This window comes from Ursus americanus, chromosome 3 (genome assembly GCF_024610735.1).
Source record: "Ursus americanus isolate L20-20 chromosome 3, mUrsAme1.1.p, whole genome shotgun sequence".
Lineage (NCBI taxonomy): Eukaryota > Metazoa > Chordata > Mammalia > Carnivora > Ursidae > Ursus > Ursus americanus.
The window spans coordinates 82,939,813-82,966,494 of record NC_142129.1 but is presented as its reverse complement, the minus strand read 5'-3'; the positions used below and the strand labels follow the sequence as shown (position 1 = coordinate 82,966,494).

At 42.8% G+C, this 26,682-nt stretch overlaps 2 protein-coding genes across 2 annotated transcripts in view; one reads left to right on the top strand and one right to left on the bottom strand.

Moving 5' to 3' along the window:
* ARMC10 (armadillo repeat containing 10) overlaps positions 1-15,122 on the bottom strand; it is a 32,793-nt gene extending 17,671 nt beyond the window's left edge. The window contains exon 1 of the mRNA XM_045793419.2: positions 14,870-15,122. Coding sequence (XP_045649375.2) covers positions 14,870-15,008 — 139 coding nt within the window. The 5' untranslated portion in view covers positions 15,009-15,122. The remainder of the gene's footprint in view (positions 1-14,869) is intronic.
* Positions 15,123-15,412: 290 nt separating this feature from the next.
* Positions 15,413-26,682, top strand: part of FBXL13 (F-box and leucine rich repeat protein 13) — a 209,149-nt gene continuing 197,879 nt past the window's right edge. The window contains exon 1 of the mRNA XM_045792187.2: positions 15,413-15,574. Coding sequence (XP_045648143.1) covers positions 15,500-15,574 — 75 coding nt within the window. The 5' untranslated portion in view covers positions 15,413-15,499. The remainder of the gene's footprint in view (positions 15,575-26,682) is intronic.

Sequence of the window (26,682 nt, the reverse complement as noted above, 5' to 3'; positions counted from 1 at the left end):
ATAAAATAAACTTGTGGTACTTCATCAAGATAAAAAGCTTCTGCACAGCCAAGGAAACTGTCAAAAAACCTAAGAGGCGGCCCACGGAATGGGAGAATATATCTGCAAATGATGCTACAGATAAAAGACTGGTATCCAAGATCTACAAAGAACTTCTCAAACTCAATACGCGAGAAACAAATAAACAAATCAAAAAATGGGCAGAAGATATGAACACTTTTCCAATGAAGACATACAAATGGCTAACAGACACATGAAAAAATGTTTAAAATCATTAGCCATCAGGGAAATTCAAATCAAAACCACACTGAGATACCACCTTACGCCAGTTAGAATGGCAAAAATTGACAAGACAAGAAACAATTGCTGGAGAGGATGTGGAGAAAGGGGATCCCTCCTACATTGTTGGTGGGAATGCAAGTTGGTACAGCCACTCTGGAAAAGTGTGGAGGTCCCTTAAAAAGTTAAAAATTGAGCTACCCTATGACCCAGCCATTGCACTACTGGGTATCTACCCCAAAGACACAGACGTAGTGAAGAGAAGGGCCATATGCACCCCAATGTTCATAGAAGCATTGTCCACCAAAGCTAAATTGTGGAAGGAGCCGAGATGCCCTTCAACGGATGACTGGAATAAGAAGTTGTGGTCCATGTATACAATGGAATATTACTCAGCTATCAGAAAGAACGATTTCTCAACATTTGCTGCAACATGGACGGCACTGGAGGAGATAATGCTAAGTGAAATAAGTCAAGCAGAGAAAGACAACTATCATATGATTTCTCTCATCTATGGAACATAAGAACTAGGAAGATCGGTAGGAGAAGAAAGGGATAAAGAAAGGGGGGGTAATCAGAAGGGGGAATGAAACATGGGAGACTATGGACTCTGGGAAACAAACTGAGGGCTTCAGAGGGGAGGGGGGTGGGGGAATGGGATAGGCTGGTGATGGGTAGTAAGGAGGGCACGTATTGCATGGTGCACTGGGTGTCATACGCAACTAATGAATCATCGAACTTTACATCAAAAACCAGGGATGTACTGTATGGTGACTAACATAATATAATAAAAAAAAATTAAAAAAAAAAGATTTACTTACTTGAAAGCGAGTGAGTGAGCACAAGTGGGGGGAGGGGCAGAGGGAGAGGGAGAAGCAGACTCCTTGCTGAGTGTGGAGCCTGATGTGGGGCTCCATCGCAGGACCCTGAGATCATGACCTGAGCTGAAGTCAGATGCTTAACCAACTGAGCCACCCAGGTGCCCCTAAAAGGTTTTTTTAAACAATCCTGAATGCACACTCTGATGCCAGGCACAGTTTTAAGCACTTCATATGCTTTAACTCACTTAATCTTTAACCTTTGGAAGAAGATACTATTATAATTATCAATTTATAGATGGGAAACTGTGGCTTATAGACATTAAGAAATTATCCAACGGGGCACGTAGGTGGCTCATAGTTGGTTGGGCATTTGATTCTTGATCTCAGCTCAAGTCTTGATCTCAGGGTGGTGAGTTCAAGTCCTGAGTTGGGCTTCACGCTCAGCATGGAGCCTACTTTAAAAAAAAAGAAAAAAGAAAAACATGAGCCAATGGTCACTCAGCATTTCTCTATTAGTAAGGCACTACCTGCCACAGCATTTTTTTTTTAAAATCAGGTGCATGTGTCCAATGGAACACTTGCTTAGAGGCATAGATTACTTAAGGAAAAGGATTTACATTAAGTAGACCTTTTCTGATCACAATTTTAAGAGCACGTCAGGCAGGTGTAAAATCTACGGGAGTAAGCCAACCACGCTGCTAGAGTGGTGATGTGTTTGGTTTACCTGAACATGGCGCGATGACTGGGGTACAGTCCTGCTGGGGGCAAGGACAAAAGAAAAGCTTTCATTTTGAGTAAAAGCCAGAGCAGTCGAATGCTGGATCTGTCAGTGACTTAGGATTTATAGCTCTACCTTAAAAAAAACCCTTATTTACAGAAACTGCCACAGGAAAACCAGAAACCATTTTATAACACCATCATAAAACTATGATTATAGGTTAGACAGTGCACGTGTCCACAGAACACGGCTGGGGGAGGGGTGGCTATATGAGGTCACATCTGTGCCTCTTATTTATTTTAAAAAAAAGATTATTTGCGGGGCGCCTGGGTGGCACGGCGGTTGAGCGTCTGCCTTCGGCTCAGGGCATGATCCCGGCGTTCTGGGTTCGAGCCCCACGTCAGGCTCCTCCGCTATGAGCCTGCTTCTTCCTCTCCCACTCCCCCTGCTGTGTTCCCTCTCTCGCTGGCTGTCTTTATCTCTGTCGAATAAATAAATAAAATCTTAAAAAAAAAAAAAAAGATTATTTGAAAGAGAGACAAAATGCACGCACGTGTGCACAAGTGGGTAGAGGGGCAGAGGGAGACTCCGACTCTGCACTGAGCAGGGAGCCTGGGATCATGACCTGAACCAAAGGCAGACGCTTAACTGACTGAGCCACCCAGGCGCCCCTGTGCCTTTTCTCTTTTAAAATACATACCAAATCATTAAAGGCGGTTATCTTTGGGCACTGGATTACCGATGACTTATTTCTATCCTGTGCGTATAAGCACTTTGATTTTTTTTTTTTTACAATAAATATGTATTACTCCTGTAATGAAAATAATTAAGTATATCGTTTAAAGATGAATCACAGGGGCGCCTGGGTGGCACAGCGGTTAAACGTCTGCCTTCGGCTCAGGGCGTGATCCCGGCGTTGTGGGATTGAGCCCCACATCAGGCTCCTCCGCTATGAGCCTGCTTCTTCCTCTCCCACTCCCCCTGCTTGTGTTCCCTCTCTCACTGGCTGTCTCTATCTCTGTCGAATAAATAAATAAAAAATCTTAAAAAAAAAAAAGATGAGTCACAGAAAAATATGAGGGAAAGGGTCAAGTACAGATTGTGGGAAACAGTAAGTGATATGAAGTCCTGAGAAAGCCAAATAAGAAACCTGTTAAGAAACTCTAAAAAGCCAAGAGGCCAGCAGTTCCTCACTCCCAAGTTTTATAATTAGGACATCTGGATTCTGCTTTTATTTCTGAATCTATTACCTGCCTCATTTGCATTCTATAAAGCAGGATATCACCCCCCTCCCCAAATATTTTCAAAATATTTGAAAAGAGAAAAAATGACAAAAACAGATTTTTAGAAAGGAAAGACTGGGGGGGGGGGTCCACCCAAACTTCTCTTTTTACATACCAGGAAACTGAAGCCAGGACTGTTTAAAGATTTGCCTGAAACCACACAGGTAGTTGTAGCAAAAACCAGAGAAATGAAAACACAAAGTGCAGGCAAGTCATTCAACCCCTTTTGGGGTCTCGGCTTTCTCATCTATTTAAAAAGGTTGATCTAAGATTATAACTGGTTCCAAAGGTGCACCTCTAAAGTTGTGTGATTTTGTACACATATATGTGGCAGAAAACAAAAAACCCGATTGAAAAGTGGGCAGAATACTTGAGTAGGCATTTTTCTGAAGTCCACACCCAGATGAGCAATAGGCACATGGGAAGACGCTCATCAGCCATCAGGGAAATGCCAGTCAAAGCCACAGTGAGCTACCACCTCACACGTCAGACGGGCAGGTGTCAAAACCACAAATAATAACGAGCTGGTGAGGATGCGGAGAAAAGGGAACCCTCGCGCACTGCTGGTGGGAACGCAAACTGGTGCAGCCACTGTGGAAAACAGTACGGAGGTTCCTCAAAAAGTTAAAACTACCGTATGATCCAGCAATTTCACTCCTGGGTTTTTATCTGAAGAAAATGAAAATATTAGTTTGAACAGAGACACATGCATCCCATTCTGGCACCATTATTTTTAACAGCCAAGATGTGGAAGCAATCCAAGTGTCCACTGATAGGTGAACGGGTAAATGAGAAGTGGTGTATATGCATATACAATGGAGTATTATTCAGCCATAAAAAAGACTGAAATTTTGCCATATGCAACAACATGGCTGGACCTTGAGGGTATTAAGCTAAGTGAAATGAGTCAGAGAAAGACAAATACCATATGATTTCACTTATATGTGGAATCTAAAAAACAAAATAAACAAAAACCAGAAACTAGACTCACAGACACAAGACACCTCTGTTGGTTACCAGAGGTGGGAGGGGTTTGGGGGCAGGTGAAACAGGTGAAGGGGATTAAGAGGTACAAACTTCCAGTTATAAAATAAATAAATCATGGGAATGTATAGTACAGCATAGGGAAAGTAGTCAATAATATTGTAATAATTTTGTATGAAGACAGATGGTAACTAGACTTATGGGGATCATTTTGTAATGTATAAAATATCAGAAAAAAGTTTTTATCAGAAATAGTAATATTCAGGGGCACCTGGGTGGCTCAGTCAGTTAAGCATACACCTTTGGCTCCGGTCATGATCCCAGGGTCCTGGGATTGAGCCCCACATTGGGCTCCCTGCTCAGCAGTGGGGGGGAGGGGGGTCTGCTTCTCCCTCTCCCCCTGTGTGTGCTTGCTCTTTCTCTCAAATACATAAATTTTTTTTAAAGATTTTATTTTTATTTATTTGAAGAATAGAGACAGCCAGCGAGAGAGGGAACACAAGCAGGGGGAGTGGGAGAGGAAGAAGCAGGCTCATAGCAGAGGAACCTGATGTGGGGCTCGATCCCAGAACGCCAGGATCACGCCCTGAGCCGAAGGCAGACACTTAACGACTGCGCCACCCAGGCGCCCCTCAAATAAATAAATCTTAAAAAAAAAAAGAAACAATAATATTCAAATGCCTTTTTATTATGAAGTCACGATGTGTTTTTACTTTTAATCTATTAATGCTATAAGTTACATTAATATATTTCCCAATATGAATCTTCTTTGCATGTCCATTTGGCCTTGGTATATTACTACGTTAATACCCTGATGGATTTAATTTGCTAATATTTTATTGAGAACCAGTATATTTCATTCATAATTGAGACAGATGTACAGTTTTTTCATGCTATGCTTATCATGTTTTGTTATCAGGTTGTTAAACGAATAAGTTTGGGACTATTTTCATCCTTTTCAATGCTCTCAGTCTTAGCTATATAGGAATTACAATTTTTTTTTTAAAGATTTTATTTATTTATTTGACAGAGATTGAGACAGCCAGCGAGAGAGGGAACACAAGCAGGAGGAGTGGGAGAGGAAGAAGCAGGCTCCCAGCAAAGGAGCCCGATGTGGGGCTTGATCCCATAACTCCAGGATCACGCCCTGAGCTGAAGGCAGACGCTTAACGGCTGTGCCACCCAGGCACCTCAGGAATCATAAATTTCTTAACGTTGAAGACAAAAAAAAAGATCACCCAGTTCTGGTTCAAGATGGTGACATGGGAAGATCCTGAGCTGATGTCCTCACACAGACACACTGAATCTATCTCTAGAGGATAATTCTCTCTGAAAGAAATCCAGAAATGAGAAAAACTAAGAAAAAACCCACACTAAAACTGATAGTAGACGATGAAACACAATCTTGCCATAACCACCACCCCTGGTACAGCAACACACAACCAGAAGGGAACTCACAACTCCCAGTGTCTCCATGAGAAGCAAAGGCCTTGGACCCCACATCCTGTCTTCCAACTTTCAAGACTTCTACCTGAGATATGGGCTTCCAAAACATCTGGCTCTGAAAGCCAGCGAGACTTGCATCCATTACACCCACCAGACTACAGCAAATGGAGAGAGAGCTTTTACAGGGCTTGCACATACGGAGCATGGATTACCCCCCTGGGGCCGGCAGAGGCATAGACTGAAACCAGTCTTCCCATCAAAGAGGCTTATTTGCTTATCTTAATAACTGCAAGGCAGTTTGAGGGGGCAGACTTCTATTTTAACAAACGTCAAGGGGCTGACAGCAATACTCTCCAGAGACGGGGGAGGCCGATGGCCCCATCTTTCCACTCTCCCCATGCCTCGCTCCAGGTTGCTGGTATCTCCCAGAAAGGAGCCTGTGCACATGTTTGGCTCCCTGGGTTTTGTGGCTGCTGCGCAAGAGACGCCCCCTGCCCACCCGGATCTAGTGGCCAGCAGGGCCCACGGGTTCAGTGGGATGGTAGCAAACGAAGAAAGGGTTCAAAACTATTACTCCAGGGCTCAGTACAGAAGGGTCAGACAGACACCCACCTCTGTCTTCCACTGACAGGTGTATTTCCACACTTTAAAAGCTGCTACCTGAAGGTCTGGCTTCTAATCAGCCTGTATCTAAGCACTGAATGAGATCCTGCCCTTCGGGAACACTGACAGGTCTTCCATACTCTCAACTACCGTGAGCTATTAAAAACAGGCTGCTTGGACAATCACAAAGTTTGGAGAGACAACCAAGAGCCAGGCACAGTTGAATAGTAAAGCTCATCTCCTGCATGAGACCACTCCTTGAAGACTGGGACAGAAAATAAAAGTGCCAAGCAGAAGTCACAGAGTTGAAGAGTATAACTGAACTGAAAACAACAACGAAAACACACTACTGGAGGCTTCAACAACGGCCTAGATGAAGCAGAAGAACGGATCAGTAAACTAGAAGATAGAGCAGGAGAACTCATCCAATCAGAGCAGGGAAAAAAAAAAAAAAGTGAAGATAGCTTAGGGGGCCCCTCTCTCTCAGATAAATAAATAAAAATCTTTTTTAAAAAAGATTTTTATTTATTTATCTGACAGAGAGAGAGAGAACAAGCATGCGCACACAAGAAGAGGGAGCAAGAGAGGAAGAAGTAGGCTCTCCGCTGAGCAGGGAGCCTGATGCGGGACTTGATCCCAAGACCCTGGGATCATGACCTGAGCCAAAGGGAGACGCTTAAACGACTGAGCCATCCAGGCGATCCTAAACAAATAAAATCCTTAAAAAAAAAAAAAAAAAAAAAAAAAGTCAAAAGTTAAATGCAAGGAGAAAATCTTATAAGCAGCAACAGAAAAATTACTTATTACATATAAGACTATGAGCAGATTTTTTAGCCAAAACTTTGTAGGCCAGAAGGGAGTATCACAGTATATTCAAAGTGCTGAAAGAAAAAAAGGACTGTTAACCAAGAATAATCTAACTGGCAAAGTTGTCCTTCATAAATAAAGGGGAGAGAAAGAATTTTCCAGAAAGCAAGAGCTGAAGGAATTCAACACCAATAGCCTCGCCTTACAAGAAATGTTAAAAGGAAATTCTGACGCTGTAACAAAAGGTGCTAATTAGTAGCAGGAAAATATATACAAGTATAAATCTTGCTGGTAAAGATAAATAGTTATATTCAGAATAATGTAATGGTGGTGGGCAAATCACTTTTCTTATAAAGTCAGTATAAAAGCTAAAAGTCATGGGGCGCTTGGGTGGCTCAGTCATTAAGCATCTGCCTTCGGCTCAGGGCCTGATCCTGGAGTTCTGGGATGGAGCCCCGCATCAGGCTCCTCCACTGGGAGCCTGCTTCTTCCTCTCCCACTCCCCCTGTGTTCCCTCTCTCGCTGCCTGTCTCTCTCTTTGTCAAATAAATAAATAAAATCTTAAAAAAAAAAAAGCTAAAAGTCAGAGTAAAAATAACTATCAGTAATTTAAGGGCTACAGAAGACAAAAAGATGTAAGCTGTGATATCAGAAACATAAAATGTGTGTGTGTGGGGTGGAGTAAGAATGTAGAGCTTTAGAAAGCACTCAAGCTTTAGTTATTATCAACTTAAAACAGACTGTTATGTTTTATGTGAGCCTCATGGTAACCACAAAGCAAAAACGTATGGTAGATAAAGAAACATTAAAGGTATAGGAATCTAAACCTACCACAAGAAAAGAAAGGAACAAAGGAATTGCAAAACAGCCATAACCATTAACAAAGTGGCAAAAAGCCCATACCTATTGAAAATTATTTTAAATATAAATGGACTAAAGTCTCCAATCAAAAAGCCTAGACTGGCCAAATGGATAAAAACAAACAAACAAAACAAAGACAAAAACAAAAAACAAAACAAAAACAAACAAAAAAACAAGACCCAATTCACATTCTGATTGTGGTCACCCATTATGACATATGGGAGTTTTTCCACAAAACCAAGCAATTCTTGGACACCAGCTAGTTCTACAACTCAACTCAACTCTGACACTATTTACCTGCATCAGATCCCAGGTTATGGGCTCAGTCCTCAAAGACTGCCCCCCATTCCCACCACTTCAGATGCCAGGGGCAAGTCCAAGTTGTCACTGGTGCTTCTGATCAACTGGGTATAGATCAGAGATTTCACCAACTCCCACCTTGGGTCCAATTAATTTGCTAGAGCAGCTCACAGAACTCAGAGAAAATTTTACTTATTAAGTTTATTGCCCTCTAATCACACTTTCACCTCCTCTGGTAACAAGACCCCATCCTTACGGGCTTTCCAAAAGTTACCATTAACATAACAAAAGATACCTTTATAGCTCACAGCACTTAGAAAATTCTAAGGGTTTTAGGAGCTTTGTGCCAGAAATGGGGATGAAGAATAAATATATATTTCTTATTCAAAATCACAGTATCACACTAAGTATATGCTGCCAAGAAACCCACTCAGCTTTATGGACACACACACAGACTGAACTTGAAGGTGGGGGAAAAAGATACTCCATGCAAACGGAAACTATCAAAAAGCTGGGGTAACTATACTTATATCAGACAAAACAGATTTTAAAAGACTGTAATAAGAGACAAAGCAGATAATTATATAATGACAAAAGAATCAATCCAATAAGAGCATATAACATTTGTAGATATGTACGGACCCAACACAGGAGCACCTTATAAAGCAAATATAATCAGACCTAAAGGGAGAAATAGACTGCAATAGAACAGGAGGAAACTTCAATACTCCACTTTCATCAATGGATAGGTCACCCCGACAGAAAATTGATAAGAAACATTGGACATGTTAGACCAGACGAACTTAACAGACATTTATGGAACATTCTATTCAAAAGCAAAATTGATGTTCTTCTTAAACACACATGGAACTTTCTCCAGGATAAGGCATATGGTAGGCCACAAAAGTAAGTCTTAATAAATTTAAGAAGACTGAAATAACATACGTATTTTTCAACTATAAGGCAGTGAACTAGAAATAAACTACAACAGGGGCGCCTGGGTGGCTCAGTCGTTAAGAGAATGGGATGAAGCAAAAACCAGTTTGAAGAGGGAAGTACACAGTGCTAAATGCTTATATTAAGAAATGCTTATACTAAGAAATTGGAAAGATTTCAAATAAACAACCTAACTTTACACCTCAAGAAGGACCCAGAAAAAGAACAAAGCCCAAAGTTGGAAGGAAATTGTAACAAAGAGCAGAGCAGAAATTAATGAGAGTAGGAAGACAACAGAAAGATCAATGAAACTAAAAACTGGTTTACTGAAAAGATGAACAAAACAGGCAAACCATTAGCTACACTTACCAAGAAAAGAGAGCGGACTTAATGAAATAAGAAATGAAAAAGGAGACATTACAATGGATACCACAAAAATACAAAGGATCATAAGAGAGTATTAGGAACAATTATATGCCAACAAATTGGACAATCTAGAAGAAATGGAAAAATTCCTAGAAATATACAACCTACAAAGACTGAACTGAAGAAATGAAAAATCTTATCAGACCAATGACTAGTAAGGAGATTGAATCAGTAATCAACAATCTCCCAACAAACGGAAGTCCAAGACCACAGGGCTTCACTAATGAATTCTACCAAATTCTTCAAAGAAGAATACCAATCCTCAACCTCTTCCTAAAAACAGAAGAGGAGGGAACACTTCTAAACCTATTTTACAAAGCCAGTGTTACCCTGATACCAAAATCAGACAAGGACACCACAAGAAAGAAAATTACAAGCCCCAATCCACATGAATACAGACGTAAAAAGCCTCAACAAAATATTAGCAAACACTACATTAAAAAGATCACACACCATGATCAAGCGGAACATATCCCTGCGAGGCAAAGACGACTCCACAGCTGCAGATCGATCCGTGTGATACGCCGCAGTAACACAATCAAGGACACAGATCATACCACCTCAACAGAGGCAGAAAAACCATTTGACAATATCCAACATCCATTCATGATAAAAACTCTCAACACTAAGAGGGTATAGAGCGAATGTACCTCAACGTAACAGAGGCCATACAGGACGAAGCCACAGCTAACATCGTACTCAATGGGGAAAGACTGAGCTTTTCCTCTCACATCAAGCACAGGACTGTCCACTCTCACCACTTTTCTTCAACATAGTCCTGGCAGTCCTGGCCAGGGCAATCAGGCGAGCAAAAGAGATAAAAGGCATCCAAATCAGAAAGGAAAAAGTAAAACTATTTGCAGACGACATTATATAGAGAAATCCCTCAAGATTCCACCTAAAAGCTGCGAATACACAAGTTCTGCGAAATTGCAGGATACGCAATCAGTATAAGAAAATGAGCTGCATTTCTATACACTAATAACAAACTATCAGAAGGTGAGATTAAGAAAACAACTCCGTGTACAATTACATCAAAGAGAACAAAATACCTAGGACTTTAACCAAGGAGGTATACAGACCTGTACACTGAAAACTGTAAGACGCTGATGAAAGAAGCGGAAGATACAAATAAATGGGAAGTTATTCATGCTCAGGGATTAGAAGAATATTATTCAAATGTCCATATTACCCAAAGCAATTTACAGATCCAATGCAATCTCTACCAAAATTCCAATGGCATTTTCACAGAAATAGAGCAAACAATCCTAAAATTTGTATGGAATGACAAAAGACCCCAAATGGCCAAAGCAATCTTGAGAACAAAGCTGAAGGCATGTGCTCCCTGATTTCAAAATACATTACAAAGCTACAGTAATCAAAACTGTATGGTACTGGCATAAAAACAGACACATAGATCAATGGGACAGAACAGCCCAGAAATAAACGTATGCATCTATGGTCAATTAATTTATGACAAAGCAGCCAAAGAAATACAATGGGGAAAAGACAGCCTCTTGAGTAAATGGTGCTGGGAAAACTGGACAGCCACATGTAAAAAGATGAAACTGGACCACTATCTTACATCATACACAAAAATCAACTCATAATGAAGTCCTGAACGTAAGACTTCAAACCGTCAAACTCCTAGAACACACAGGCAGTAAGCTCCTTGACATAGATCTTTGCATGATTTTTTAGATTTGACACCAAAACCAAAAGCAACGAAAATAAACAAGTGGACTATCAAATTAAAAAAACTTCTGCACAGCAAAGGAAACCATCAATAAAATGAAAAGTCAACCTATGGAATGGGAGAAAATATCCCCCAATCATATATCTGACAAGCCGTTAATATCCAAAACATATAAAGAACTCATGCAATGCAACAGGAAAAAAACCCAAATAATCATTAAGAAAAATAAGCAGAGGATCTGAATAGCCATTTTTTCCAAAGACATATAAATGGCCAACAGATACATGAAACAGTGCTCAACATCTGTAATCATCAGTAACATGCAAATCAAAACCACACCTGTTAGAATGGCCAGTATCAAAAAGAGATTTTTTTTTTAAAAGATTTTATTTATTTATTCGCCAGAGATAGAGACAGCCAGCGAGAGAGGGAACACAAGCAGGGGGAGTGGGAGAGGAAGAAGCAGGCTCACAGCGGAGGAGCCTGATGTGGGGCTCGATCCCATAACGCCAGGATCACGCCCTGAGCCGAAGGCAGACGCTTAACCACTGTGCCACCCAGGCGCCCCCAAAAAGAGATTTTAAAAAACCCCAAAAGATAAGAGATAACAGGTGTTGGTGAGTATGTAGAGAAAGGGAACCCTGGTGCACTGTTGGTGGCAATGTAAACTGGTGCAGCCACTATGGAACACAGTTTGGAGGGCCCTCAAAAAATTAAAAATACAACTACCACGTGATCTAGCAACTCCACGTTTGGGTATTTGAAGAAAATGAAATCACTATCTTGAAAAGACATATGCACCCCCATGTTCACTGCAACATTATTTATAACAGCAAGACACAGAAACCACCTCAGTGTCCACTGACAGGTGAATGCATAAAGAAAATGTGGTCTCCATATATAGGAATACTGAAATAGGGGAATATTACTCAGCCATAAAAAGAGGAAATCCTGCCATTTGCAACAACCTGGGTGAACTCTGAAGGCATTATTCTAAGTGAAACAAGTCAGACAGGAAAGAAAAACAAATACTATATAATCTCACTTATATGTCCAATCTTAAAAAAAAAATGAAAAAATCAAGTTCATAAATACAAACAGATTGACTGGGGTTGCCAGAGGCAGGTGAAGGGGGAGTCTAGAATGGATGAAGGTGGTCAGAGGTACAAACTTAAATAAGTCTTAGGGAAGTAACGTACAGCTTGGTGACTACAGCTGGCAAGCAATACTGTTACTGTATACTTGAAAGTTGCTGAGAGTAAATTTTAAAAGTTCTCATCACAACAACAAAAAATCTGTAACTATGAAGTGAGAGATGTCAACTAAACTTATTGCGGTGATCATTCCGCAATATGTACACACACCTGAATCAAATATATCAAATCGAACCAAATACGTATACCTTATATATATTTGATATCAAATATATACGTACACATAGATCCTGAAATTGTACACCTATCACTAATACAATGTTATATGTCAATTATACCTCAGTTAAAACAAAAAAGATCATCTTCTGAACCCTAAGGATGCTGCTGAAAAACATGGGTACTTGTCAAGTCTTCTCCAAAGATAAAGGTGTGTAGCTTCAGGAAGAAGGGACCATGAGCAACTTATTTTGTAAGCTGCCTGACCTACGGTAATGGTGACTTTGGAAACTGGTAAAATTCAGTTTAAAAGTAAGATTTTGTCAGTGTTCACCAGGTTGAGTCAGTGTAAGTGAGAAGGTATCTGAATCCAGAATCTCTCACACAAAGACAACAAATTCGGCTTTGTAAGTAAGGGTAAATAAAAATCTTTTTTTGAAAATCGCTTTTCCCTTTGTGCCAAAAGGGAAACAGACCTTCTCCCTACTGTTTTTTCGGAGTATTTTCTTGAGAAAACTTGTACAGTTGACCCTCGAACAATGCAGGGATTAGGCGTGTCAACCCCAGAGCAGTTGAAAATCCATGTATAACTTCGGACTCCCCCAAACTTAACTACTAATAGCCTGCCATTAACTGGAAGCCTTACTGAAAAACATACACTTTGTATGTTATATGTCTTATATGCTGTATTCTTTTTTTTTTAAGATTTTATTTATTTATTTGACACAGATAGAGACAGCCAGCGAGAGAGGGAACACAAGCAGGGGGAGTGGGAGAGGAAGAAGCAGGCTCATAGCGGAGGAGCCTGACGTGGGGCTCGATCCCAGAACGCCGGGATCACGCCCTGAGCCGAAGGCAGACGCTTAACCGCTGTGCCACCCAGGTGCCCCAATATACTGTATTCTTACAATAAAATAAGCTAGAGAAAATGTTAAGCAAATCATAAGGAAAATACATTTACAGAGCTGTACATATATTTACTGAAAAAAAAACCTCTGCGTAAGTAAACCTGTGCAGTTCAAACCTGTTATTCAGGAGTCAGCTATACTGGAAATCCTTTGTCTGTCTCTTCGATATAAATGAATGTCTTTTTAAAAAGTTAAGTAACCCTCTTGCCAGTTTACAACACAAGAAAGTCTTAGGGGCTTTGGAGTCATCTGTGTGAAATGTAAACACCGAGAACGATGGAGCCTCGATCTCTGAGTTTAGCCTTGGCACCTGGCTCTATGCTGTCAGCACCTGCTTATCATAAAGACTCGGAGAAGTCTTATTTTGCCTTTGGGTAAAGGCAATTAGCTAACACAAAAAGCCACCCCAACCACCAGTGAATTTAGGATGAACTATGCTGTCAAGCCCTATCTTAAGAACAAGCTACTGTTTTTCTTGAGAATATGCAGGTAATATGAAATAGATTTTATCTGACTAGGTACATAACAGGGTGAGAATTCTGTCTTTTCAATCCCATTACCTGACTGCCTGGGATGGAACAGCAATCTAGCTTAATGCTTACTCAACAATAAAATTTTAGTTCTTTTCTCTACTTGTAGAAAGGAGTTTCTTGGTTGGCAGGAGATTTTATTTTTAATTACTTCTGTAAAAGCGTCCATGACCTGAAATTTCCCTCCAGAACATCCAGCAAATCCTCAGAATCCTGAATGCATCAATCGACTTTTGGACAGCAACCTAACCATGCACTTCTTCGCCAGGAGGGTACCCCCTTCCCCATGCAGACAACCGTTTCAAATTGATATGTACATCGGTGTCTGTTATCTCCAGGATCTCTCTGCAACTTTGTAACTTTGTATATGAACCACAGTGACTTCCAGGTACCTCCCCTCTGAGGCTGGGCCGAGAGGAAGCAGAACTACTCCTCTGGCGTTCCTTCCCCCAGGGCAACTGCATGCACAATTTCTTCCACCGCTCCAGGCCCCGCAACACCCAGGCCACAGTAGCGGGAATCCCTCTGGTAACACAAAGGCCGGGAGCAAGCTTTAATGTGAGGCGCTATCGACATGCTTCTGAGAAACCCAACCAATCCTCCACTGTGACGCCGCACTCGGGCAGGAATTGGGCAACTTTTCATCCCGGGATTTTGAACTAAGTGGACGCAGGGGGCGGCTCAGAGCCCTACACGCACCCAATCAAGCGGACGATCCATCCTCTGCACCTGGGCTTCTCCACCTGGCCATGCTCACGAGCCTCCCTCCCTCCCCTGGTTCTGCTTCTTTGCGAGCACGGGAGAGCCACGAGCGCCTGCTGTCTTCGACCTTCACCCCAGGGATGACACCCAGCCCCGGTCCGCCGTCCCCGGCCACCTGCTGCACACCCCGTAGCCTCACCTGCGGAGCGCGAGGGACGCAGCCGAAGCCCGCGGCCGTGTTGCCACTGGCCCCGTGTCAGCTTGTAAATGCAGTAGCAGGCGCCGGCGCCGAGGACCAGGCCCGTGGCCATCCAGCCCACGTCCCGGGCGCCGCCCATGCTGCTGCTGGGGCTGGGGCGCAGCGCTGGGCCAGGCGCGGGAGGCTCCAGAGCAAGCGGATCCCGACGCCACCCGAGCGCGGCCCCGCGGAAGAGAAAGGAAATGGGCTTGAGCTCCTCCTCCCGGAAACGGCCCTGCTAAAATAGTGAAACCGCCCACTGCGGCCCGGGAGCGTCCGGCAGCTTGGCGGAGGCGGGGCGGGGGGCAGGACTACGGGAAGAGCCGCAGGGACTGTGCGCCCGGAGGGGACACACAGGGGACCAATGCCACCGCCGGGAGGCGGACTTCGCCTCGCTTCTGCCGGGGCCGGGGCCGCCTTCCGCCCGCCTACCCCCGGCAATCCCTGGCCTTGGGGGCGCGCGCCTTCTTGCGCCGCGCCCGCCCCGCGGTTGCCAGGGCAACGCCGGGACGCGCTAGCCTCTAGCCTGCGCTCGGTGCCTGCGGCGCGGGGCGCGGCGGGCCGGCGGGAGTTTCAGTGGGGCCTCTGGTCATGGCCTCACTACGCACTGCCAACCCGCGGCTGAGGAATTACTTCAAGGAGAACTACATTCCTCAGGTCTGCGAGGTACTGGAGCCACGTGGCGTCGGAGTTAGAAGGGAGAGGAACCCGAAGATTTCCCAGAGGAGGGGCTAGGGTTTGGCCAGAGAGGGAGCGGAGGGTATGAGGAGCGGAAAGGGAGAGGATGAAGTCAGCCTTGAACAGACTGGCGATCTGGGCTGAAGACACAGATCAGAGAGGAGAAGACAGAGGGGCGTGATGGTGGCTGAAAGGAGGGGAAGGGTGACATGTCCCAGGGAGAAAGAGCGCAGGGCCCCGGGGACAGAAACCTCAAGCTCCACATTTAAGGTCTGGGTAGGAGGGGCCTTGAGCACACAGAAGAGTGGAAGAAGTGCTCTAGAGACAGGAGCAAAATCAGAAGAGTGTGGCTTTATGAAGAGAGTGGGCAATAGTGTCTTAGGAGGTATAGTGGATTTGGCACACGGCGAGCCTGTGTGATGAAGGTGGAGGATAGACTTCAGGTAAGCTGAGCGGAGGGTGGACGCTAGACCTCTAGACGGAAGGTAGCCCCCCCCCCCCCTTTGTGAAGGGAAGGACTCCACAGCCGGGATTGCCCTAACAGGAGACTGTTCCCTACTCCATCATTATAACAGGAGGAAGGAGGACAGGAGAGTGGTGGGTAGGTTTTGTTGTGTTGGGGGTAGGAAGCCAAGAGAGTACTCTGGTAACTTCCATTTTCTCTACAAATATTTACTGAGATATTTGCTAAGAATGTGTACATTTGGGCGGGGTTGGAGGCTGCAGAAGGGGTTTTGAGCAGAGATAAGGTATGTGGAGATTGAGGGGGAGAGAAGTCTAGGGAAGGAAAGGGAAGTAGAGCCAGGCAGCGTTGAGAGCCCAGTTTGGGACAGTAACTCTCCCAATGCATTTGGGAGGGCAATTTGGTAGAGCCTTTTTGAATGGTAATTTAGAAGTATTTATTAAAATGTTAAATACTTATACCCTTTGACCAAACATTTCACTTCAAGGGATCCACTTTAGAGATGTACTTTCACTGTACCCAGAAAGCTGTACAAGGATATTCATTATAGTGAGAATAGTAAGTAACTTATATATGAATAAGGGACTGGGATAGTATGTAAAGTATATATGTACCTTTTGAGAAGAAAAGCTCTCCAAGACGTATTTTAAAAGAAGAAAAAAATGCATATTGCCCCAGAAGTGTCCACTACACTGTAGCTACTCTGATTGTACATATGTATGATATGTGTGTATGTATGTGTGTCCATATATCTAGCTACATTTAAGACAATAATGCATACATAGAACATATGTAAAACTATCAACAGCAAATGTTTGGAGGGATGGCTTTAGGGGAGAACCCTAATTTTTTGCCGTAGATACATCTGTATTGTTTTAATTTTTTTCTGATGAGTTTCATTCATGTTTTACTTCTATACAATTATATTTGAAAATATGTAGAGAGCATGGTACTCACCTTCCCCGTTGTGTGATTTTCTTAAGTAGCAGTCAGTAAACCAGATGGAGGTGTAGAAATAAGAAATAATATCCTGACCTCATCCAGGATAGGCATTTGCCAGACATACAGTATGGAGGGGCGGTGGCCAAGGAGCTAAGCTAAGTTTTTTAGAGCGTCTGAGGGATGGGCCGAGGGACTGAGTGGGAAGTGAGAACGGGACATGATACTGATACGTGGGCAGAAAGTGGAGATTCCTAAGGAGTAAAGAGGGGTAGAGGGAGTAATTGAGTGAGGGAGCTGGGAAAGTAGGAGGGTAGGGGTCAGAAAGTGGAATATTTGTATTTCAGATTTAGGATAGAGCTCTTCTGAGTGATGACTTGGTCTAGGTAGGCTGTGGAGTAGGCAGCAGAAGTGGCCTTGAGTTGAGGGTCAGGGAACATCAGGGAAGTGATAGCCTCTCCTCACCTTGCTCTCCACTTTCCATAACACTAGGAAGCCGCTAGGGCTCCCTAGTCCCTCCCTCCTCTGGGGGCGAGCACCCTTTGCTCACCAGCTCACCGTATTGCTTTGCTCCCAGGGAAGAGAGGCTCTCGGACGTCCCTTTGCCTAAGGGGATATTCTCGTGAGGCTCTCCTTCACTCCCTTCTGCTACCACATTACCAGCAGGAGCAAGAAAGCGGTTTTCTGGGGCCCATACTCCCACCCTAACCTGCTTCCCCGCTTCCCCTGGGAGACTGTCAGGATGAATCCCGTTGTGCCTCATACGCCTGCTCAGCTCTTCATCCGACCCCATTGGACAGGACTAGCAATCTTCTGAAACTCATCTTCAAGCTTTGGAATACATAATTTTTTTTTTTTTTATCACGGATTCCCTGCATATATAACCTCTTCTGAAAATCCCCTACCTACTTACCTATCCTAAATAAAACCCGAATATCACTTCCCTGCAAGCTTTTGCACAGAGGCTGATTTAAAAAACAACACAAAACACCCCTGCTTGACTTACTGGATTACTGAGTCTATTGATTGGTATTTTTCATCTGTTTTAGAAAATTTTTGATCATTTTCAAATAATGCTTCTACCCAATTCTCTTTTCTCCTTCTGGGACTCCAAGCATAAATGTGTTAGGTTTTTTCATTTGTTTGTTTGCTTGTTTTTTTTTTTTTTTTCCTGTTCTGTTTTTTCCTTATTTTTCCCTTTGTGCTCAAGTTTGGATATTTTTCACTGATTGTCTTCAAGTTTATTGATTCTGTTTTATGCTGTGTCCAGTCTACTATTAAATATATCAGATGAATACCTAATTTCCAGTAGTATATTTTTCAGTTTTAGAATATCAATTCTTTTTTATACATTCTGATTAAAATTTTGCATGTTTTCATCCATTTTGTTTATCATTTCCTGTTTTCTTTAATATGTTGTTGTTGTTGTTTTTTTTTTTTTAAGATTTTATTTATTTATTTGACAGAGATAGAGACAGCCAGTGAGAGAGGGAACACAAGCAGGGGGAGTGGGAGAGGAAGAAGCAGGCTCCCAGCAGAGAGCCCAATGTGGGGCTCGATCCCACAATGCCGGGATCACGCCCTGAGCTGAAGGCAGACGCTTAACCGCTGTGCCACCCAGGCGCCCCAATATGTTGTTATTTTAAAATCATTGTTAATATGAACAACTTTGAAGACTCCCCGAATGGGATAATTGTTGAAACTGGGTGATGGGTACATAGGGGTTCATTATATTCGTTTACTTTCTGTATGTTTGAAGTTTTCCATAATAAAAAGTTAAAGGATAGTAATGCCTGGGTGTTTTTTCTCATAATGTATGGAGCTAGGGATGGATGGAATGACAGGTTTGATCTGGCTGTATCGTCATTTTCTGTTTGCTTGCTCTATCAGTTAGCCATTGCTATGTATCCACTGCTATGTAATACAACTGCATTGGTGGCTTAAAACAACAGGAATCATTTTGTTCAAAAATCTGAATTCTGAAAGTTTTTTCAGGGAGAGCTTGTCTCTGCTCCATGTGGTACCATCTGGGGTGGATGAACAGGGGTTAAAGATCCATTTGTAAGTTGGTTTGCTCACATACCTGGCAAGTTGGCGCTAGGTGTTGACGGGGCGGTCATCTAGGTCTGTGAGCCAGGAGGCTTGGTTTCTCCAAATGGGCCTCTTCGTGAGCTGCTTGTTCTTCCACACAAGCGGTGGCTCCGTTTTAAGAGCAAGCGTCTCCAGAGAGAACTAGGTAGAAGTTATATCACCATGTATGTCCTCGGCTCAGAAGTCAACATAGCATTATTCTCACTGAGATGTAAGAGGAGGGAGCGTAGACCCCACTTTGTGGTGGAAGGCATATCAAAGTCACATTGTGAAAACAGCCTGTGGGATGGGAGATATCGTGATGGCCATACAAATAGCCACACCTGGCTTGCTCATACAAGGGGAATCAGGGATCAGGTTGCATTACCAAGCATTATGTGGACAAATAAGATGTGGATCATAATAGCAGTATCCCCCAGTAAGTGGGTTTCAACCCTTCTATAAGTATCCCTTCTTTTCCTCTTCCTTCTCTGTGTTCCCCAGGAGTAGATGTACACTGGACGTTAAAAAGTTGCCCATACAATATGTGCTTCCCTCTTCCTTCTTCCTAATATTTCTTATATTCTTATTCCATAACCTCCCTCTTCCCCACATAGATCATCTGCTTCAGGGAAACTGACTATTTCTGTCTCTGGTGGTCGACCCTTATTGGCTTACCACAACCAGTGCATTCAGTTTCTCTGGTCACAGTGTTCGTGACCATGGCGGATGGTGGCAATCACGAAAGAAGGCAAGATGTGATCTAAGCCAATTTACATCGGGTTGCTGGTCGGAGCTCTGGGACAGAGATAGACCATCTATGGGTGTTCATGGGGAAGCGTGTAGCCTGGGAGCCGTGGTGATTATCCTGGGTCTGCGTGTAGCCTGGGAGCCGTGGTGATTATCCTGGGTCTGCGAGGAGAAATGGTTTGGGGGCTTCTAGAGGTTTGTACACCCATCTTAAAGACCGCTGGTTTGTATGTTCAACTCAAGTTAGTTAGGTAACTTTTATTTTTTTGAACAACAAATTAGGGTCTTGACACCAGCCAGCCTTTTTTTTCTTGGGGGACAACAAGAGTGGTAAGCTAAGGAGGGGACATTAGACCACTCCATCAGCAAGTATTTGCTGGGCATCTACCATGTGCTAGGAGAAAATGTCTCAATGGCTTTAGCCACTATAATTATATACATAATTATATACATGAGCTGTGAATCTGAAGCTGTCTCTAGTCCAAACTTTTCTCCTGCATATTCTGTGCATTGCTGTATTTGGGTGTCCTGCGAAACACTAAAGAAGCAAAAACAAATAGGTGAAGTTCATTTCAGTAATATATTTTATAAAACAAATCTGTCCAGAATATAATCATTTCAACATGGACTCACTATAAAATCATATTAAGTCTTCAAAACTGGGCGTGTATGTTATACTTACAGCCCATCTCAATTAGGACTAGCCGCGTCTGACGTGCTCAATAGCCACATGTAATTAGTAGCTACTATATTGGACAGTGCAGGTCTAGAAATGATCATTGTGTCTCTAAGTTTGTTCTTTTCAAGGGCACAAAGCTTCTAGAACTTCAGGAAAAGCCTGAGCGGCACAGTGAGGGTGGAAGTGCTGTCTAATGGCCAGTCAGCTTGGTTACCTCCTTCCCAGCGATCAGCGGGTCACACATGGGACAGCTGTTCTCACATGCACCCAAGGAAGCTGACGTCAATTTTCAAATCTAAAAAATAGATTTTATTGTGAAAGTGAAAAAAAGTGATAAGAGCATTCTACCAACTGAATGTTGTGTCTCCCCAAATTCCTATGTTGAGGCCTAATTGCCCATGTGATGGTACTTGGAGATGAGGCCTTTGGGAGGTGATAAAGTCATGAGGTGAAGCCTTCATGAATGGGATTAGTGCCCTTATAACGGAGGCCCGAGAGACATCCCTCTCCTGTCCATCATCTGAGGGCACGATGAGAACAAAGACAGTTGTCTGTGAACCAGGAAGCCCCTCTCACCAGACACTCTCACTCTGATTGTGGACTTCCCAGCTTCTAGAAATAAATTTCTGTTGTTTATAAGTCACCCAGTTTACAGTGTTCTGTTACAGCAGACCAAATGGATTAACTCTTGACATGGTTTGTTGTTTCAAACCACAAAACTCTTTAAACCCATAGTGGAGGGGCGCCTGGGTGGGTATGTCAGTTAAGCTTCTGACTCTTGGTTTCCAGCTCAGGTCATGAACTCGAGGTCATGAGATCAGTCCTTGCCTTGGGCTCTGCACTGGCCATGGAGCCTGCTTAAGATTCTCTGTCTCCTCTGCCCCTCCCTCCCCCCCCACCCTGGTGCGGACGCTGCTCTCTCACTCTCTCTCTCTCCAAAACAAAACAAAACAAAACAAAACAAAACAAAACACCCCGTAGCTGAGAAGGACTCTAGGGGAGACTTCCGGGGACACACAGTGGAGATTCAACAAGGGGCCTTGCTTCTTTCTGAATTTCTCATTCTCTGGGGTTGTCTCTCATTGGATACTGTTATAGCTACCTCCCAAAATCCTATCAAAATGAAGCCTGTCCTAATAAAGGACAAATAAAATGTACACAAAATCACAGATGGCTAGTGTCTTAGTCTGCTTGGGCTGCCGTAACAAATACCATTATATTGGGCAACTTAAACCACAGAAATTTGTTTTCTCACAGTTCTGGAGGCTGAGAGTCTGAGATCAGGGTGCCAGTATGGTTGGGTTCTGGTAATGGCACCCCTCTTGGCTTACAGATGGCTGCCTTCTCACTGTGTCCTTCCACGGCAGAGACGGAGAGCAAGCTAGCTGGTGTCTCTCTTTTTTTTTTTTTATTAAAGATTTTATTTATTTATTCGACAGAGATAGAGACAGCCAACGAGAGAGAGAACACAAGCAGGGGGAGTGGGAGAGGAAGAAGCAGGCTCATAGCGGAGGAGCCCGATGTGGGGCTCGATCCCATAACGCCGGGATCACGCCCTGAGCCGAAGGCAGACGCTTAACTGCTGTGCCACCCAGGTGCCCCTAATGGTGTCTCTTTTTTTTAACAGTGCTAATTCCCTCATGAGGACCCTAGTCTCAGGACCTCATTCAGCCCTGAATACCCTCCAAAGTTCCCATCTCCAAATATTATCACGTTGAACACAGGAATTTTGAGGGAACACAATTACTCCATAATTGTGTCCATGGAAGAAAACTCTTAACTCCACTGACAAAACAAAGTGTAGATGAAATGAATTACTGTTTTCCACCCATCAGATCAACAAAACCGAAAATTTTATAATTCTCTGTGCTGGCAAGGTAAAATGGACACTCACATTGGCTGTTAATGAGAGTATAAATTGATAATACTCTTTTAGAAAGCAATTTTGAGATATGTATGAAGAGCTTCAAAACACACCTTCTGATTCTATATTCTTCTTGCAGTCTATCCTAAGAAAGTAGTCAGAGATGAAGATACGTACATTTCATCATTAGTAGTGAAAATTAAGATAACATAATATAATTTTTTATTATGGGAAAAAGTTAGAAACAACCCAAATGGCCAACCATTTAGAAATTATTAAACATTTGTGGTACTATTTTTTTGCAGTAGATTGTCAACCAATCTCAATACATGGTTTTTTAAAAAAAAATTTTTTTTTAAAGATTTTATTTATTTACTTGAGAAAGAGAGAAAGAGCACGAATGGGGGGGGGCAGAGGGAGAGGGAAAAGCAGACCCTCTGAGCAGAGAGCTTGACACGGGGCTCAATCCCAGGACCCTGAGATCATGACCTGAGCCAAAGGCAGATGCTTAACCGACTGAGTCACCCAGACACCCCAATACATGAGGTTTTGAAGAATTCTGGGCAAACGTGGAAAAATGTTCACGACATAATGATTAGCCAAGAAAAAAAAAATATACCAAAAAGAAAGATATACAATAACAATATATAATCCTAATTTTGTTTTGTAAAACTATAATTTTAAAATTTAATTTGTAAAAAATATATGCATTGAGAAAAGACTGAAATTAAAATTTTTATTAGAGGTTATTTCTGGTTGGCAGGATGATGGTTGATTTTTATTCTTTATATTTTCTCTGAATATTCCAAATTGCAAAGACCATATACTATTTTTATAATCAGAAAAAAAATGTTCATATATTAAAAGAAAATACTGAAATGTTGCCCTAAATGCAGGAAAATATGCCCTCTTTTTTTGTTTTCCTATACTATTACCAAATAAAGCATTAAGAAAGCACAGGGAGCATAAAAGCATTTATTACCGGAAACTCTGGTTTCTCATCCCAGGTACAGCCAGCTGGCCTGTTGCAGGCCTGTGTCTGGTCTCCCTGGGAGGAGAGCCCTTTGCCTCTGGCCACATAACTGAGGTCTCCTGAACACCCCATTTCCCAGATGGCTCAGTCTCTGTCCCAGCTAGCACCTTCATAAAACCCTCTCACTTTGGTTCAGTTTGCAGGCAGGCCAGTGTGTGCCTAATTGCATACTGATGGATTTCTGAAGGTTGGCTTGTTACATGTGGGCAGAATCCCAGGGTTCTCCTGACTCCTATAAGGAGCGCTCTACGGCTGGAGAAGGGGCACTGGGATGAAGAGAGCTCTGCTTCTCCCCATCCTGCAACATTAAAGAACAGCTCTGCTCTTAGATGGATATATTTTGGGATTCCCATTAGCTTGGGGGTTTTTTAAAGATTTTTTTTCTGATTTCAAAAAATGAATTTGAAATCACTGTGATTAGACACCATAGTTCTTTCTGCCAGAAAATAATCTCTTCCTTCATGGTTCATATCCTCATGTTGCAGCAAGCTGGTCTATTTCTGTCATGGACCACGAGTGTCTAATACGGCTTCCACGCGATCTATGTGTACTGTTTGTACAAGAGATAAATATCGAGAGATAGAAGGGCTGTTTTTTGGTTTGTTACTTTTACAGACCTTGGAGGCAAGCATTTTTTCAAACTTTAATTTTAGGTTTGAAATAAATGAACTAAATCGATTAAATACTTGGAAATATGGGTAATAAAAAAATTAACTCTCTATATACTATTTTAAATTCAGGAAAAATATATTTTAGAAATTCAAAGGTTTTTAAAAAAATGTCTACGCGTCGACACTCAGAGCCTGCAGGTACCTAGATGGAACTGTGGGAAAACTGAGAATTGTTTTCTGATTCCTCACTCACTGAGATATTTCTGAGAACTCTGAAATACTCATCCCGCCACTGTTGAAATCTCCTTCCTTCTTACAAGAGACATTTGTGTTTTAAAAGATATTAAGATAGGAGCAGTGCACGATGAAGCCCTATTGGCAGAATTTGGTAGAATTTCAGGCATACATTGTCAATAATATTTAGAGATCATTTTTTCCCTCAATTCTCTCTAGTTAGTAGCGAACACACTGTGTACAAACAAGGCCTACCCCATAGGGACCAGAGGTGGGGGAGATACTATGGGTATTGTGCCTACCAAATTATTAAACATCTGTGCATAGTGATTGTCTCTGAGAGCGGGAAAGGGCTCTTCAAATGTCTGCTCAGGTTTCGGTTTAACATTTAGTTTGCAAAACTAGATACTTCCAGCAGAGGGCGTATTTAAGTTACAAATCATGATTTTTATGCAAAGTTTTCTATTTTTAGAAAGAAGTTTTTTATGTGTTATGTTTCTCTCATGATTATGTTTCCAATTTGTATTTTTTAAATATTGCATTTATTTCTACATCACGTAGACTCTATTCCCGGGTATTTTCTTTTAGGAACTAATAGGTGCAAATTTTTGCTAGAGATGCCAGTATCAGGAGTCCCTGAATATGGGAGCAAAAGACCGCCCGCCAGTGTGGGAGAGAAGGAACTGGGTACACTGACTCATTGTGCGGGACCTTGGGGCTAAAAGGTTGTGGCTTCTCCTGAGGGCGGTTATGTTTGCTGAGTTCCCTTAGCCCTGCCAGCTATTTCACAGACGCAGTTCCAGAGGCAAATTCGTGAAACGCTTAAGTAACCAAAAAGTATATGATTATTTTTTCTCCAGTAACAATTCATTTGTCTAGGGATTCGGCAGCTGGAGGGCACCGATTGCCTGGTCCCGACACAATCCAGCAGGTATCAGAATCCATAGTCATGCCCACAGCTCATGGAGACTCTCCTTGCAAGGCCAGCCTGACTTAAAACCCCTCAAGTGCTGGTTTTGAGGGGCCTCTTCCTCTCCCTGAGGTCCCTCCCGGATGGCCGAAGCCAGCCGACCCTTTTCGATAATCTTCACTATACTTTCAGTTATAGAGTTTCTAAAATAAAAAATTGGCACCCTCTGTTTAAATGTCAAGAAGACACAGAAATCTTTGTATTTTCAAATGTTTAACTTACTAACTTCCATAGAAACAAATGAAGAGGTCCCCTCAGATGACACAATAGCATGCCAACTCCATTTCTACCACAGGTGGGGGTGCAAGCATTTGGGAGATGTCACTTGGGGCTTGTTTGGGGGGCTTAGGGAGGTATAAGGGACTTTGAACAGAAACTCACACCTATTCCAGGGGCGCCTGGGTGGCTCAGTTGGTTAAGTGTCTGCCTTTGGCTCAGGGCATGATCCCAGGGTCCTGGATCAAGCCCTGAGTCAGGCCCCCTGCTCGGTGGGGAAACTGCTTCTCCCTCTGCCTGCTGTTCCCCCTGCTTGTGCTCATTCTCTCTCTCTCTCTCTCCCTGTCAAATAAATAAATAAAATCCTAAAAAAAAAAAAAAAAAAAAAAAACTTAATCCTATTCCTAAGGAAAGAGGTTTCTGTAACTTTGTGATTCTGATGTTGCATTTTTAAAAGCAATCTTACCTAAAAACAAACAAATGAGGTGAAAACTATACGTTGATTATTCTACCATCTATTTATTTATTTATTTAAGGATTTTATTTATTTGAGAGAGTGAGCAAGGGAGAGCACAAGCCAGGGGAGGGGCAGAAGCAGAGGGAAAAGCAGACTCCCCACTGAGCAAGGAGCTGGGGGCAGGGACTCGATCCCAGGACCCTGGGATCATGACCTGAGCCAAAGGCAGACACTTAACTGACTGAGCCACCCAGCTGCCCTATTCTACCATTTATTTAAAAGAAGAATATGTTTCTGGGTTTGCATATAAATAAAATATTTCCAGATAGATAACATGAAAAAACAACCCTCAAGTTCTGGAGGAAGATACACGTGCAGATGATTTCACGTGAGCGCATGGTATGGGCAAGGGAGGAGCCCTGAGTTTGTAGTTTAAAAACCTACTCGCTCTGTGAATCACCTGGCCCTTCTTTGCCTCATCTGTGAAATCCAGAACCAAGAATATACCCTCTAAAAGTCAAGGTCATCCCTAGTGGGATCTTGGGAAGCAAAGTGGACCATGACTCTCTGATGTTTGGCCATCTGTGACCTTTGGCCATGTGATTGATTTTGCTGGGGTTTGAGCATGAATGGCCTCAGGGGTGCTAAAGGAGGACTAAGTCCCAGGTCTTGGTATAGAATTCTGGCTTCTTCACAGACTGGCTGTGTCTGCTTCTCTGTCACCTGAACCCTTTACTCCAGCCAAACAGTCTACGCCCCTGAGGCTTTGCTCTTGCAAAGAGAGAGACCCTACCTGCAAATCTCCTGCCC